General features: G+C 38.5%; 1 protein-coding gene across 7 annotated transcripts in view; it reads right to left on the bottom strand.

Moving 5' to 3' along the window:
• Positions 1 to 4,355: 4,355 nt before the first annotated feature.
• The window catches only part of ATAD2B (ATPase family AAA domain containing 2B), a 70,393-nt gene continuing 56,675 nt past the window's right edge, over positions 4,356 to 18,073 (bottom strand). For 4 of the 7 annotated variants that reach the window (XM_032443403.1, XM_015859534.2, XM_032443405.1 and 1 more), the window contains 4 exons: positions 12,400 to 13,092; positions 10,679 to 10,806; positions 9,471 to 9,599; positions 4,356 to 7,707 (listed from right to left, as the gene is read on the bottom strand). In XM_032443403.1, coding sequence (XP_032299294.1) covers positions 7,666 to 7,707; positions 9,471 to 9,599; positions 10,679 to 10,806; positions 12,400 to 13,092 — 992 coding nt within the window. In that variant the 3' untranslated portion in view covers positions 4,356 to 7,665. Of the gene's footprint in view, positions 7,708 to 7,732; positions 9,600 to 10,678; positions 10,807 to 12,399; positions 13,093 to 18,073 lie in introns of those variants that run through there. The other 3 variants (XM_032443404.1, XM_032443402.1, XM_032443401.1) reach the window with 3 other exon arrangements.

Here is an 18,073-nt window from a genome sequence, read left to right on the forward strand (position 1 = left end):
TGGCCTCGTGCTGGCAGACAGCATCACAGGAAGGATCACTGAACTGAATCTGAAGGTGATGCACCAAATGTTTGAAGCCGTAAGAACATAATGCTCATTATGCTCTGCCAGAAACACTGGCCCTCCACGCAGGTAAAAATAATCAGCTCTTGCAAAGCAAGGCTGGACTTCGAGACCCACTGGAATTTCTGTAGCCATTCTGTTTCCATTAAAAGAGATCGTCTTTTAATAAGTTATTTACTTCCATGTCCAATGAAAGCATTGTTCCATTACAGTGTTCCATTACTTGTTGACACCAAGTTCAATTTTACCTACTTCAATTTATCCTCAGCCTTTCTGCAAGCTGCCTGTTTATGTGTTGGAACGTACAAATGTCACATACAGCCTTGCCAGGGAAGAGGAGGAGTGGAAATGTGGCAGAGGGTGTTATGGAACGACTCAAACTGTGTTTCCCATTCAGAAAGATTCATCCTATGGGGATTAAGATCTCATTTCCAGACTGCATACTACCTGCAAAGGTAGCCCAATGGCTTCCTCTAGTAGATAACAGGTTTCAAATTCAGGAGGGAACTTGGGTATCCACTTCAAGAATGCCTTAAATGTCTTAGCCCTGCTGACAGTCATTTTTAATAACATTTGCAATACCTGGGTATTTCAGCAAGTGCTGAAAATACAACAGTTGTCAAAAGGGCATGCTAAAGAACTGAGTAATTACAGGGCACTCACCTGGCATCAATCCCAAGCGAAAATGGAAAGATGATATCTGACTAAACTGATCACAAATCAAAGAGGCAAGAATAAACATGATGATTTTTGAGAAAACAGGCCGTATCACACAAACCTGATTTCATTCTCCGACAGGATTACACATTTGATTGATAAAGTAATAGATTTTCAACAGCGTGTGACAAAATACTTCATCACTGTACAGCATCCGGACAGAAAATACTCAGCAGGTTAAGAACAGGTAGATCAAGGAATATCTAATCTGTTCAAGTACTTCCCATTTGGTATTATCTGAATAGTCTTAGTGGGTAAGGGTTGCGAGGATCTACTTCTTTCAAGTTCTGAAAAGATAACATTGAAATAAATCACTAGCCATGGATCAGTAGAAAGATAGATGAGCAGAGGAGAACAGGGACCAAACAAATCATAAGCCTTCTGCTGGCTCCTCTGGGTAGCTGGGACCACTAAAGCAAACCTTGTGTTCATAAAACTAAGGTGGATCTCAGAGAGGTGAGAGTGAGGAATTATGGCATCCAGGAAGGAGCCCAGCGTTGTGAGAAGCAGCAAGCTGGGCAAGAACCATGCAACAAGAGCTCCTAGTCCAATTTCAAAGTATAAAAGGACTGCATTGATTTTTGGATGTGTAAAGAGGGGATCGTTGAGTGGGAATCTGCAATTTTAGTTCTAAATACAGCACTGGTGGGACCAATGCTGGAATATCAAATCCATTTCCACTGTGAACAAGTGTTTTAGAAAACGGTGAAAAATTGACCTGCTATAAAAAGAGTCACAAGAATGACTTAAAGGCTGGAGCAAAAGCAGTGAGAGCCATAAAGAACTCACTCTGCTCAGCAAAAAGGCAGAGAGGCTCCGGAACTATGCTGCAGTACTATCTTTGGGGAACAAGGGGGAAAATAGGCATGAAACGTTCATTTAATCTAGAAGAAAAAGGAAAGACAAGGAACTGTTAAGTATAAGCTAGACAAAAGCAAATGAGGAATAAGGCCTGGTTCTGGCAGTGAGCTTAACCTCTCAATGAAAAGCTCTAAGCACAGGGCAGATGTACAAACTCTCCCACCAAGCCTCTGTTTTACCCAGCAGCAACGAGGAGATGCTGGGCACTGAATCATTTGTAGCAGAGCATCAGATTCAACACACCAATGCTTTCTGCTGATGCTGCATTGCACGAGTGGACCTGAATTTCTCTGACAAATGGCGAAATGCTTAAATCATCATTCGGTGTCAGAGTTACGAGTACATCCATTTCCAAAATATATTCACAAGTATTGAAGAGATTTAATAGTTAAGATTTATGCTCAACTTGTGCTTCTGTGGTTGTCTCTGAATCTTAGGAAAATGATGCTTTTTAATCTGAAAATAAAGCTTTCCACCTTTTGCTAAAGTTAAGAGGATATCTACAGCTCAGTCAGGTTGCTCACAGCCCCACCCAACCTGACCTTGAATATCTCCAAAGATGGGGCACCCACCATCTCAACCTGTTCCAAAATCAGGTACCGTGTTCTTCCAGCCAGCTTCCACTCAATGGGTATCCTACAAGATACAGCCTTCTACAGACTCCTACTGCCATACACAGACAGGTTACAGCAAACATGAAATTCCACACTGATGCAAAGGCTTTTTCATCACAATGAATGCAGCTCCACAAAAACAAGATGACAAACGGTGTGAGCATTCTCAGCAGCCATATGAATTCCTGATGGCTATGAGGCAGAAGATAACACCACAAAACACGAGAGGAACCCATCACCTTGATGAGGATGGCCAGGTTTACACAAGCATTCCACTGAAAGTGGTGAATCCATTTTAAATCTCAGCATCTTGTCATGTTTTCTTTTAAATATGGTAACTCTCCACTATCAAAGCAAGGCTCAATGTAGCATAAATCAAATGCATTCCAAAAATAAATGGAATTTAGTAGTAGTTGCAGACATTTACTGGCATTGGATTGAACAGAAATATACTCCCTATGCAAATGATAACACTGTAAAAAAGAATTTACTCACCTAGAAACTGAATGAGGCTGAATTAATTAGTGTTAAAGTTTATAACCCCTGATTTTTACATAATAGTTACATGACCACAAGTGATGCGTAAAGGGGGGAGAAAAAATGAAGTGTTTAACTTCATTAATCAGTACATAAGTTTACTGATTTGGCTTTGAGAATTTAGACACGTGCAGCGCCAGCTTAAAACTCCAAACGCTGCATGTCCTGATCAAAATCCTGCCTGAAACAGAGAACAAAAAGATCTCGCTTTTAATTCATTTAAATAAAATATCTGAGTTGCTAAGAGGAAAAAGGAGACGTGCGGCACTTTAAATTTAGAGCTATATAGGAAATTGCACATCAAAACTACACAAAATGCAGAAACAACAGCAGAAGGAAGAAGGCTTGAGCAGCACACATTTGACAAATAAGGCTGCTGCTCCAGTTTTTGCTAAGGCTTTATTAACAGCACATGAAACTCAACTACTGCTTGCTAATTCACACTTCTGAAGGACCAGAGCTCACTGATTTTCCAAGAAATGTTTTTCCAGTACCCCCCAGAAAAGCACCGTTTTGTCTCTTTTGACTGCTCATATTTACCAGCACTGCTGGAAATTAAGCTTTTCACTGTTCTCTCCATTACGGCAGCCATCACCACTCCAGAAAATAGAAACTAAGAGCAAGCTCTCAGCCCTCAGTGCAACTCTTTGTTCAGAGCCTACTGATTCCTTGGACAGCATTAGGTGTCTGTAGGGCAGCAAATCTCATGGCCTTCAAATCCAACAGACCAGGCCATGCTGTCTGAAGGGGTTGGAGCCTGGATGAGCTCAGGTTCCTACCCATCACCTTGTTCACTGTCTGCTTTCCCACATTCTACCTATTTGTGCAGCATTTAAGAGTGAAGTCAGGCATGGAACAAGTTACTACCCTCTTTTCTTAACCACCATCCCAGGAAGCCTATAGTTTGAGGAACAGAGAGGAAAAGAGAAAAACAAGCCAACATTGTCTATATCTTCCCTCTCAAGAGGAGCCCTACTAGATCTGTGCAACATCTCGTCACGTTCTGTACCACATCACACAAGTTACCAACGATTAGCTCTGGATAAACTGCCAACATAGATCTAACATGAGTGAGATGTGGGTTGATCCTAAACTTGCATAACCTCTGACAGCTTTATTAGATATAAATTACCTTTTTCTCAACTAATAAATAAATAAGGATAACTATGATAGGTAGGGAAGAATTGAGAGAGTGTTTCCTTAAAGACCTCTAACTAGGAATTCTGGTATGACCTGCATGCTGATGTACCATAAGCGGCCCTGGGTATCTCCCCACAATTCAATATGAAATGTTTTCTAAGCACAGAGTGTAAACTCATAATTACATTGTCCACCTGCCAACGTACAATGGTAATTTCACTTCTTCAGTCAAAATTAATCAGGACTTTAATGGACAAACACTGAACACAAGAGTTACGCATTAAACCACTCCAAACAACAACACAGCAAGATCCCAGAGTAAAACATGTCACCTGCAGCACCAGGGAAGTCTGTACAAAAAGACTGCAACCAGCTAAGAGGCAGAATTGCTTTTTAAATACAACATTCTTGAAGGAACTAAAGCTGTGTTTTCTTGTCATCTTTATTCAAGTATTTCACAGCAGTTATATTACAAATTACAGTAAAATGTTCAAAATTTCCAGAAGTTCAAAAAAATTAAATAACTTACTTCAAACTAACGTAAAATGAAGTCAAACTGCAAAACATCAATTTGAACACAGTTCCGAATAAAACTATAGAATTCAAAATATACCATAGTTGATGAAGGAAGTCTACTTAATCCACCAAGTAGACACACGTTAATGAAACCAAACAGGACTCCCCGATGTCTAAATAACCCAATGTACAAGATACAAAAGATGCAAGTACAAGCCCAAATTCAAGCTCATGTTGCGATTACAAAATAAAAACAAAAGAAACGACTATCAGCTGCATGACCTGCCATTCAGGAGACTGAAGGATAAGCCCACAGCTGACCCACCAACCCAACAAAACAAAAAATAAAGGAAGACAGGATATTACAAAAAACATTAATCCTATAAATACATTGGCATATGAGGAAATCAAGTAACAATACATAGGACACAAAACAAAAAAATAATTAATCACAGGTGAGATTCAAGCTTGCAAATACAATCAACTCCATAAGCCATCGACTCCACCCAAGAGCAACGCCATCATCTCCAGTACAGCCCCGCCAGCCCCATAGAGAAACTCCCTTCTCTCACGAGTGGCCACATTTCATTGACCCCAGCACAAGGACTCACACAGGAGTTTATTTGCAATTTTCACAATAAGAAACAAGGAAGAGAGGTCAATTTATACAAATTCTTGCCAGTGCTATATGGCAAAAATAAAAAATAAAAATAAAAACATACAGAGAGTAAACAAGTTTAGACCACATGGATAGATTAACAGCTGCTTTAACTCTAGAACCACCAGACATCTGTAAAGGAAAACAAAACTGAACTGTGGTTATTTGGGCTACGAAGGCGGGTATATCATTTTATGTAAGCTGTCCACTATCACATTTGAAATCAGCTACTTCTCTCTAAACAACACGGCAGCTCCTAAATTAGCAGAGCCGCCTCTTAAGATTTTTCCCAATCAACAACTGACAGTAAAAATTTTCCTTTAGAAACATGACTTTTGAGAACCATTTTTAATGCCAGGCATTAGCTTAAACTTGCATTTCACACTCACTGGTGACTAAACTTCTCAACTGTTTTAATTCATATAAATGTATTATCGTCTTAAAAACGTATGCAGTTTTATCTTCCACAAGTGCTGCTGTTACTTGAACAAAAACTCCTTTGAGTAAGTGAAACTGGAATAAATATTTTTAAAAAATTCTGCAGCAAGAACCTGAGACTTGCAAAAAACCCTTTTATCAGAAACTTGCTACAAAAAATCTGCTACATTTTATTTAATCAAATCTTAAAGTTTGTAACAATTTCCATCAAAATACAAAATGCTGTTAATGTACCAGACACAAAAATATCTCAACCAGGTATGACGCTAATAAATACTAAACAAAACATGGAAAAAAATCCCCTAAACAAATCCGAGATCAAAGAATCTCATCTAAAATGTGTTTTCTGCTTGTTTTTGTTGTTTTTAATCGCACTTTCCCACCTAAAAAATACAGCGATTCTGCATGGGTTCTGCATTTAGGTGTAACTAGATGTACAAGAATACCTAAAACCTTTTTCTGCCATTAGCTACAAAGAAAAACAGCGGCATTCAGGGGAGAAATAGTTCCAAGATAGAATTATGTTGAATTATAATATACAAAGCACTTTGGATTACTGCAGTAGCCCAAGGCCCGTGTTTGTTTCTCCGCAGTGGCATACTACTATTAACCATAGAGGTGGAGACAAGTACCTTAGCTTCAGCTTGTAAATGGGAGCAGAGTGATTACAGTCCTCCATAAACACTGTTGGTAACTAAAATACAAAAAGCTGAGGTAGCTCAGTATCTCTGCAGTAGTCCAAGACTGTTTGCTCTAATTAAAAACTAATCACACTGTGTTGCATATTTCTGGAAAGACACTTGCGCAGCTACGTAGGGATACGATGGATGGTTAGAGACGGTAACACCAGCCAACTTCTCTACCACAGTTTCCACTTACATTTGAAAGGAATCAGCCCAGGTAGCATCTTAATACCGAGCTCGTGACAAAACTTGTTTCTTGAAACTGCCTAGACCGTTCTCTTCAGTTTCCACAGAGGAAAAGTTCTGAACTACACAATTCAGACTGGAGAACTGTTGTCCGAACAGATCGATTTGAAAGGCCGTCCTCCAGTCTCCTGACATTAACAGTGCTTTGCATTGACTGAGTCTTGAAGCCTAGTTTAAGTTTTATTTTCAGGTGAGCTTGGACTCCAGGATTTTGACCGGCATCTTCTTACCTGCACTGCACAGTCCAAACACAGAAACCTGACAGTATTAAACTGGCTTTTCTTAAAGAACTCAAGATGGCAACAAGGGCAACAAAGAAACGGTGGGAAAACGCTTCACTTTTAGCAACACAGAAACGTTTCACTGTGTAACTTGTTTCTAAAACAAATCTATACCAATGAAAAAGAAATTTTACCATTTTGGTAAAGTATGTGGCTTTTTCAGTGTGTCTTAGTTTAGTTCTGTAGAGTAAGACAGGCATTATAGAACCATAATACTGGCTGCCATCCAATGAAGAGAATACAAATCATCTGTTTGGAGATGGTCATTCTGAAGAGAGCTTTCTAACATTGCCATTTGCTATAATCCGAACCAATTGATTAGCCTTATCTTTCTCAATTGACTAAAAGGCACATAATAGGCAGTTCTAGAGAGCCTCATCTTCAAATTACTGTACATCCAGTTACTCAAGATTCCTACCACAATGCATCATTGCCGCCTTTAGAACAGATTTTTTGTCCATTGCCCCAGAGAAGAGAAAGATCAGGAAGAAAAAAAAAACTAAAAAAAAAAGTTGCCTGTTTAAAAATATTCAACTTAGATCTGCTCTTTTCAGTTCTCTCACATATGTTGGTCTCCACTTTGCCTGAAGTCTCACCAGAGATAATGCATGTAGAGTGAAAAAAGAGCAGAAGAAGAGAGAACAGTTTCTGTAGCACCAAAAATCTCCAAGCTGTGGCATTGTATTCTTTATTTATATCAGATACAACTATTTGAAGTTCCGTTTGGTTCTTGTAGGCTGGTTGGTTTCAGGTACCTGAGACAATAGCACCAAATTCAACAGAAAGAAAAAGAGAGAGCACTTAAGACCAAGGCTCCGCACATACTTGGTGCAAATGGAAACTGAATGGCTCAGAGGACTGCTCTCCCATGAGCAGTTTAAGAGAGGACAAACCCACCCATCTTGACGAGTTCACAGGAATGTTTCAAACACATGAACTGTTCTTTCCATCTCCTGCAAAAAACAAAGAACTCCAATTATACACAAGTATAAAGAGAGAGAAAAATAAAGTTATATTGCTTCATCATATTTACTGGGACATCACTGTTTCTTTTCTTGAAATCCAAACAAGTAATTCACAGGAAAACAGATGTTTCTGTTTATTAGCTCTCATCTGCTAGCAAAGGATGGTGAAAGAGGACACTACTTAAGAAGATCTTAATGCAGAAAAGCACTCCAGTATTACAATCCATGAGAAAACACAAGACTAGTAGGGTCACATATAAAATGTAGGTACTTGATGAGAAAGCATTGCAATAGCAGGCTGCATGGATCCAAGTCTTACTGCACATTTGAGCTATTGGCAACTTGACTGTAAACACTTATCTGCACAGTTTGGAGATTCAAAGAAAAGATCAGTCTCTACACAGTTCTTCTGCATAGATGTCTTTTTAATCTACATCATATTTGGCACAGGCTACCACAGCACACTTTTAGGTGAAGATGGCAGAGGAAAAGTACGAAAATGGTATTTTGCAGGACAATACCCTATGCTACAGCCTCTCCAGATTTTGTAGTAAAATATTCATGAAGAAAAGTATTCAGGGTTTGGGGTCCCAATTAGAAACTAGCAATTGTTGTCTCTTTATCAGCAGGGTTATCAGTTGAATCACAAAGTTGATCTAAACCATTCAGCTGCTAGAACTATGTTGCCGGAGGGAAAGCATGTCCAGAGTTATGATCAGTCAGCATCAATGGTGAAATGACCCATTTACTCCTAATGTAGACAGAAGGCATTTGAAATGAAAACACTTTAAAAGGAAATGCTGTCAGCAGAGCAGGCAACTGGCCTATATCACACTGTACTGAACTTTCCCAAGACTATCAGTTTATTTTTCAGTTCAGAAAATGCTTGCACACGTTTAGTTTTTCAGGAAAGTCCCAAACAGTAAAACTACATGGAGATAAATGCCCTTTTATTTTTTGCTTGGTAACACAAATACAAGCAGGGGCACAAGAAGCAACTGGAAGCAGCCTCTAACTTCAATGTTATTCGTGCTGCAAATCTGGAAACTTCTGGCACAGGAATTAAATTATAAAGGTTGGGAAAAAAAAATCTGCACACAGTTTAAACTTATGGTTCCAGAAGATTAAATATTTTAACCTAAATTGAATAACATAATGCAAATCAGGGAAGAACAAGGAAAGGGATGTTCAGATTGATACATTCACTCACTAGGAGAGAAACCAAACCTAATGAATGGTGTCCCAGTCAAGAACAGGGGAGCTGGACAAGATTATTTTTAAAGGTCCCTTCCAACCCAAACCATTCTATGATTCTACCCATAAAGCCTTTCCAATATTATTTTTTTTTACAGACTTCCACATAAAATAGCTACAATTAAGCCTGTTTATCAGTGCTCCACACAAATAAGGGAAATTAAGTTACTTAGCTGGAATAACACTTTGCAAAGCCAAGATGACCACCTGAAAGCTGCCATTTCTGTTCCATTCTTACTCTGCTAGCAAATGCATCTAAATGCTGCTGCATTCTATCCTCCTTTTCCTCTGTTCTTTTAGGTTAAATTATTAATCCTCTTCTGAGAAAAGTATAAATAGAAACAATCTCTTCTTTCTTCTGTTCATAAATACACACCTTCCTCTAAGTCTACTTAAAGCTCTTATGTGCTAGTACAACAATAAAGTCATAGATTAACTGTTCTTGGAAAACCAGACACACAAAAGTCAAGTAAATAGAATGAACTGTGTAACATCACCTCTACAAGTTGTGATTTGTCATAGTCTCTACGATGCCTGTAGATACATTGGCTGAGTAGCGAATACAGTCTCTCAAGTTGGTCAACAGTCAAGTTGTCACTTTTCTCAACCACTAAATAAAGCAGTTTCTGTTGGAACAACAAAGGGTAAAGTTTAAAGAACCTTTATAATCTTTTCTTCTTTTGTTTTTCTTTTTTCTTTTTTAAAGGCAAATTGGAGTAATCTGCTTCTAAAATACTGTTTTGCAGAGATACATACAAGTAAAATGGACCAAATCTGGCTATTAATAAGGCCACTGCTTCCATATTAATTCAGCAGAACTCAATGTTTATCTTTATTTCTGTATTTACACCCATGCTCTTCTTAGTGTTTAAGCATATCACAACCAGTGCATTCTTTGTTCTGCTTGGAATTATACTTAATCCTATTGCATATTGGTTATTATTACTGTTTATAAATAAAGAAAGCAATAATAAGTGTCTCAATAGGTGAACACTCAAGAACTTTTGTGTTGACATGAAATTTTAAAAGTACCAAATGGAAACACATCTGGAACTCCACAAATGTCAAACAATGATACAATAAAAAGCATCTGTAGGGAAAACGTGTAGACCTGCTCATAAGCAAATGATGCAGAAAGCAAGGGAGTCTAAGTTTCTTCATAGGTCAAGCTAGTTTCTACCACAGAAGACGGTAAAATCTCTTTTAATTTTGCTTAAATTTAGACAAAAGTGAAACAAAATTAACTAGCAGAGGTCTGAACAATAGCACCAAAACATCAACACAAATTCCAATTTGCTGTCCGATTCATTAACAATTCTTTCCACCAAGTATATATACATGGGATAGGAAATGATATGTTAACTCCTAATTACCAGGCACCCAGCAGTTCCTCAGTCACTGGAGTTCAATTAACACATAGGAGTATCATCAAGAGCCACAATCAGAATAATGGACTGCCACGTCATTACTGCATTTGTAAAGGTAGTAATAATTGGACAGTAAGGCTTCAGAAGGTTCATTAACTTTTCATCCAAAAGAAAAAGCAAAACCAAAAACCACTGATCAACAAGTCATCTTCAGAAGTTACTGGTGCCAAAATACAAATTTGTAACCAAAAATAAAAGGAAATTTTATTATATAAGAGAGGAAGAAAACATTTTTTCATGGAGCCTGTTACAATTTAATTTATTTTTCAGTTCATTACCTCTAGTCTGTCATGGTCAACAACTACAGAGGGTAATGGATCTGATGGTTCCTCTGGGACATGCTCCAGACTTGTGAGTTTTGACTGTTCCACAGTGACTTTTCGAGTTTTCTTACTCTTGAACATACCTGTAATTTAAGGGGGGAGGAGAGAGGGGTAAAAAAAAAAAGCAATTAGCCATGTCAGTTCCACAAAATAAACAGCTTTTGTCCTCGCTTTGACTAGATTTTGCTTGGATTGTGTGAACCACGAAAGCATGACATTTCCAGTGTATGTTATTAATCAGCTCCACAGAATTCTCAAGGTTCATGAGAACTAAAATCACAGTTCCTAAGGAACACATGAAACACATCAGCTTCAAAACTGAACTCTGATGGTCCCAATAGAATATTGAATGTCACTGGAAATTTCTCCTTCGCGTCATTTTTGCTTAACAACATCAAATTACGTAACTTCCAAAGGAAGTTCAGATATCCAGCTGACTCCCAAGACCTTCCAAAGTGACTGAGAATTCTCACTTTTCCTTCTCAAAGCACTCCCTGTTTTCATCCTCACAGTAATTCCCATCACGGTAATTCTGACATCTGCTCTACACCCGAAACTTCTTGTTTTGGTACAACTTCTAATTTCATCTACCTCTGTATTAAAGCTGCTGTCCAAACTCTATCTCTACACTTACCCACTGCCTTTCTCCTCTACAACTTTTAAATGCCTTTTTTTATTTCCTAAGAACTTCCTATTACTTACTATCATCCTTAATGTATTAAAAACACAACTATTAAATTCAGAAGTTTAATGGCTCTAAAATACATTGCACTCCTCTTCTGATAACCTTAGGAGCTTTTCTCAGCTACGCTCCTCATCCTTAGAGAAAATGTGTATACACACATTTTCAGCATGTATACAGTGATATTCTCATAATTCATCTCTCTCATTAAAGCTCATTTATTTTGTAAATCTCAGTGCTAACTTTTGAAGTAAAGATTTCATTCTTTTACATAATTCTGAAAAGCTAATTAAAAAGGCAATCATGCATAAGGCTTTTATTTATCTTCCCTGAGGAAACTTTGTGTCTTTTCTTCAAAGGACACGGTCCCTTCTTTTATGCACCACCAGGATTTCCCTTCTCTTATCTTTTTGCTGCACTACTACTGCGCTGACTGTAAATCCAGATACTTACTCCATTAGATAAACAATGATGTATCCGGCTTTTGCTGAGCTAAACTATTTTAACTTTCATTATGAGCACACGCTTTATTTTTTAAGGAGTCATTTGAGATTAAATACATTCTATATTTCTGTGGTTTTTGATCTTAACAACAACTTTTATAACAAATTCCACTAAAAAAAAAATCAAAGAATGTATCACATATACCCAACTACATATCATACAGTTATTTATATTCATTGATAACAGTTTATAAATCTTGAATTGTAATTTAAATAACGTTATCACAATATTTACAATGCCTCCCTCCTATAAAGTGTTCTGTTTTTTTTATGCTTTGAGCATGAAGAAAACTTATTTGCTCAAGATAACATAACAGCAAGTCAATAATGAACTTTTAATTGATTTATGTGGAATTAAATGGTATAAGCAGAAGTTTCAAATAACTAGACATGAGATTATAAAATATAATAATAATTGTAACTCAAGTTGTTACAATTAAAAATATACACATTAACATGGACACTAAAATGACACTGAGAATAAACTATACCTTCTTTATCTGCTTCACCATCTTTAGTCTCAAGCTCTGTGCTATGTAGTGCTTTTTCGTTATTGCTGCAGTGTGGTACCTCTGCTTTCACTAATTCATCTCCTTGGTTTTCACTGCAAAGCTCAGTTTTCTCCTTTGGCTGATCTTCAGAAGATTTTTTCTTGTCAGCAGATCCAGTGCTGTTGTCATTGGCTGAAGCAGCATCAACTGATTCTGCTTTACCATTATGGCATGCTGGAACAGGTATACCCTCTAAGCTGTGTACAGATGTCTCTCCATTTACACAGTCTCCTTTCAACGTAGAGTCTTTCCTTAAATCCTTTTCAGCATTCAGGGTAACACTCTCAGTTATTAAGAGAGATTCATTTGAGCTCTCTTCTTCTGTGGATGCAAAGTTGTTTTCCTTTCCTGATGTCCCATTGTTAAGCCTCTGCTCTGCATCTATATCCATAATATCACAAGAGGATTCATCATTTGTCATAGAGAGATCTCCTATTTCCTCCCCATTCTCCTCAATGCAGTCAGTGCTGATTTCTAGCTCACCATTTTCCAGCAATTTACTGTCCTCTCCATGATTTTCATCATCAGCAAACTTTGCATCATCTTCATCTTTCTTTAAATTATTGACTTTCCTCTTCTTAATAATGCCTTTGCCCCACTGTGAGCGCCGTCTTGATTTCCTCCTTATTCGAACTGAATTACAAGGGGGAAAAAAAAAAAGATTCAGATATGCAAGTACCTCCCCATTAAACAGACTAGTACATCTGAGTATGCTGTATTGTACTGAACGTATTTTATACATACTACATACCCATCTGCAGGTAAATCACTCAAAGAAAACAGCTACGCAATGCTGTAGAACCCAGTCCCCTTTTTGTAACACCAGCTACTTGAATCTATTATACAACAAAAGAGATTGAAGCGAAATACGTGGACTGTTAGATAATTCATGTTGGAGGGTGCATCAGGAATTCTCTAGATCAACTTTCTGCTCAAAATAGGGTTAGCTATGAGGGCAGACCAGGTTGCTCACGGCTTTATCTGGTCAGGTATTGAAAAACTCCATAGATGTAGACTACATGACCTCCATGTGTCTTGTACTGATGCACAATTGAACATCTCATTTCTATTTATGTCCACTGTCAATTCAAACACATCTTCAGTTATTAAATCACCTAAGGAGTAATCCTTTTCTTCATCTCCCGTTCACCCTCACCTCTGTACACAAGGTCACTGCACTGACAAAATGTGGCTTTAGAAGAAAAGGACTTTTTTCTTCAAGTCCAGACCAGTTTAGCAACCCAGTCTACAGCAAGACCTGACAAACATTTGTGTTTATGTATTCAGCCCACATGAAGAACACAAAACAGACTCTTAAACAGAACTTACTAATCCAGCATCATCATCAGTGTCCTTTTTCTCACTATATGCAACTCAACCCAAAGCAACATTGGTAGATGATTCTTTACCATTACTCTGTATCCATACTTTTTTACTTTTCCTTTTGGAAGAGCTCTAGTAAGACACAGCTCAGAAGACTAAGGAAATGCCTATATTCATATTAAGGCAACGATGAAACTTGTTATTTTGCAAAGTTGCAGTCAAGTGTTTATAACTGAAAATGCTAGCCAATACTTAACAGATTAACAACTTCTCCATTTCAAAATGGGGACCTGCTGAGCACCTCTATAACGATCCTCCTATTCATAGGTTGCCTTGATTTATGGGGTATTAAGTCCTAGGTCTGCACCTGTCAGCTTCACACTGAGTTACAAAGATTGGTGTTTATTAAGTTGCTTTTAAGATGCAAGCACTATGTAGGTACACATGTTGAGAATTAAATGACAAAGTCACAGAGCACCGGGCTCAACACTGCTAGCTGGGCAACAGAAAGGACTGTCCTGCTCTGCTCTCTGGTGCAGCCTCCCTTGCAGCACCATGTACAGTTTTGGGTACCACAACAAAAGGACATAAAGCTATTAGAAAACATCCTAACGAGGGCTATGAAAATGGGGAAGAGTCCAGAGTGCAAGACATGTGAGGAGCAGATGAGGCCCCTTGGTTTGCTCAGCCCAGAGCAGAGGCCTCATGGTGGTTGCAGCTCCTCACAGGGAGCACAGGGCAGAGCTGAGCTCTGCTCTGGTGAAGCAATGGGGCCCAAGGGAACATGGAGTACACGAGTGGAAGCCTGTGTTAGATTTCATTATCTACATTCTCCTTATGTTTACTGGGAAAAAGGGCCTAGATGATCTAAGAGGAATTTTCCAACCTTAACAATTCTAGGACTGACATGGACCTGATAAGCTATAGTTCAAAAAGGAAATAGGGCCTAGCATAGGGCAAAGCTCATAGAAAGCTGAAGGGCAAATGTTCATGGATTGCTGCTAAATAATGAACTTAATCCGGAGTTCCCTCTCCCTGCTTTCACATTCATCTCCTGTAGGACTGTTAACCATCCAGAGCAGAATCGCACTCTTTTTATTTTGCAGCTCATATGGTTCATAATACACTGAAGTTTTCAGTAACAGAATGGGGTAATCATTTACAGAAGAAAAACTAGGAGTTAACTTTAAGAAGAAAAAAATTAGCAGAGCATATACAATTGCAAGTTAATGCATTAACACCTTTTCAATTACTTCTTTCAGAACTACTCATCTGAAATGTATCATTGATAGTCAGTCTTTTGGCACTATTTGTGCCAGAGGCAGTAGAAATACTATTGTCAGAGGAATCCTGCCTTTTAGAACTGAGTTTCTATAACTCCAACTATTATAATACCAATTATTCACACATGAATACATTCACTCGCCTTCTGAATTGCAGAACTCCTCTCTCTATAATCTTCACATAACCTCTATAGATTTGCCAAGGGGATCCTCACATCAGTTCTAGCTTCCTTCTGCTTCACTTTTTTGTAAATCATTAGCCCAGCTCATACAGAATTTTTAATAACACTAAATATATGTTTGACCACGAGTCGCATACATTTCACTTGTGTATAAATTTGAAACCAGAAATTGCCTTCCTCGCTCATTAATTTGTGCTAAACTGCACAGTTTATGCAGACAGCATCTTAAAGGACAACGCAACACAATGCAATTAATCACTGAATGTGAGTTTACCCTACATTTTCTTAAAGCATTAAGTGGGGTTTCTCAATTCCTCTATTCCTACCTTGACAATCTGCTGAAAGATCCCTGAATTGAAGGCAGACAGCATTTGCTGCAGGAGCAGCACACGTTAAGCAATGAGAAACCTACAGCAGACTTTCAGAAATCCTGAATCCTTGTCCACTGACAGGTTCCGCTTCAAAATTTTCATGACAGATACACCAAGTAATGACAACACCTGCTGAAATAAGCATCCCATATCATGCATGGTGCGCACTAACTCTGTCCAGAGCAGAACTCAGCTCTTCCATACTGAAGAGATAGCAAAAACCAAATCCAAACTCTTCCAACCATCTGTAAGTATTTCCACAAGATCTAGATGTTATCGTCACCTTACTGTAATATATACTGCATAATAGCCCTGGTGCCTAACAAGTTCTCTTTATGCTGCAGAAAAGTAGCATCTTTCCATGTCTCTGGGCTGCTCCAAAGGTCACCAGAAAAATGTGACTAAACATCAATAAATGATAAAATTCACATCCAAACAGTAGATAAATAAAGAATTGCTGGGGATTCAAATCCAAAGATGATTCCCTCCCAGTAAGCAAGATCACCATGGATCTAGGTTTTGTGCCTGTGGTACCAAGAACCACTTGATTCAATGCACATTTCCACGACCAAAACCCCAAGGTTCCTTCTGATGTCTTGCGTATAACTCAAAACCCTGAGAAAGCACTTATTACCAGCAATTTTGCTTTCCCTTATGCAGCATCCAGAAGACAAATGTATCGGTAATTTAACTGCTTCCAAAAGCTCCATGTTCCTTACCAATGGACATGGAATAGTCCACTTCAAAGTTTCTGAAGTTTCAAGTCCCAAACTGCAGACAGAGATAAGAAGCAAGAAAGAACAGAGTACTGTTCCACAATGGCTTAAAACGCAAAATGAGGTGCCAGCTTCCACCAGTAGACAAAACCATTTCTCCCTCCAAAGCCAGCTATATTATTCCTACCACTGCATCTGTGCTGGTATTACTGTTCCTGCAGTAAAACAGATAAGGAAACTAATCTGTCTCAAAGTCGGTATTCTTTCCCGAGTTAGTTTTCAACATCTTCAGTTCCCAAATTGAGATTTCCAGCTCTCAAGTGATGGTGCACACTTAAGACAGTGAGTGGGGATATGCAGCCACTGAAAAGCAAGACTTCTTCGCTAGCAACCTGCAGCTTGACCAGCTTGAAGGGGCCGCAGAACCCCTAAGAGCTATGTCATTTTCTTCACTTAGATGAAACACGCGAAGATACTCAAGGCACGGACCTCATAAATATTTAAAAACATGAACAACCTGCATGCAGCAACACCCACCCCAGATATGGCCACCAACAGCATAAGGACTGTTAAATAAAGGCATACTTGAAGAATCTGGAAACTTCTTAACAAAGAGGAATCAGAGTCCACAAGGAGCAGTGGAAATACAAGTCACAAAACAAGCCTGCAGCATCCTCAGTGCTCCCTCTCTAGGCAAACGCTATCCCCAACCATTCCATCTGACACTCAAGCCTTTACCAGTACCTCTCCCAGTATCTTTTGTTCCACCACAACCCCAGCTGAGTAGTATGCAAGATACACTACATCTCAGGTGTGCACGCTCTGTCTGACCAACATGATGTTTTAATCGATCAGCTCAGAAGGCCAGGCAGAACAGGTAACTACCATTTTCAATCTAGAGCCTTTTCCTTCGGCAGATGCATAGATTTATTCAGCTAACAATTTTCACAAAACCTGCAGGAATCCAATCTTTTAGACCTCAACTCCTGTCAAATCTGTCTGAACCAGGCTAAATGATTCAGAAGTTATTACGGAGCAGAGATGGACAGAGAGGATAGGTATTATTTTCTTGGGAAACCAAGCTAAAAATATAATTTACATGAAACCAGAGTAATTATGTTAGCTAAGTACATGACAAGACAGTCACACAGGAAGATTAAAAAGAAAAATGAAGTCAGAAGAGAAGAGACAATCAGATTAATATCACCCGTGGAGATCAGTTTTAGACTTTCCACCTCTATAGCTCTGCTCATTTTCCTTCTGCTGAGTAGCTTTTTTACAATAGCAACTATTACAGCTATTTACATTTTTGGTACATTTAGATGGTTCTTAAGGACTGCTGAATGACATCTTCTCTGCTGCAACAGAGCTGTGAACAAACGCAAGGTTATTCTGCAATTCCATAAGTGGAGGACAGGCTCCCACTTTACATTAATTAAAATGACATTTGACAGTTTATGGCGTTCTCTTCTATCACAGATCTGAAGGGTTCACGGCTGCTGGTTGGTTTCCACAACAAGGAGGCAAAGTAAAAAAAAAACAAAAACAATACACTGCTTAAAATGGAAGTGAAAAAACGAAAGCCAACAACCTACACAAGCACAGACAAACCCTTAATAATATTAAGGTAGAAATTTATATAAACTCCTAAATAAAGCAAGCACGGCTGAAGCTTTCAATCAGGAGGAAGGAGTAATATCTCTATAAAAGCCTGAAAACTTTTTTATTGCATTACTGAT

The sequence above is a fragment of the Coturnix japonica genome, chromosome 3, assembly GCF_001577835.2.
Source record: "Coturnix japonica isolate 7356 chromosome 3, Coturnix japonica 2.1, whole genome shotgun sequence".
Lineage (NCBI taxonomy): Eukaryota > Metazoa > Chordata > Aves > Galliformes > Phasianidae > Coturnix > Coturnix japonica.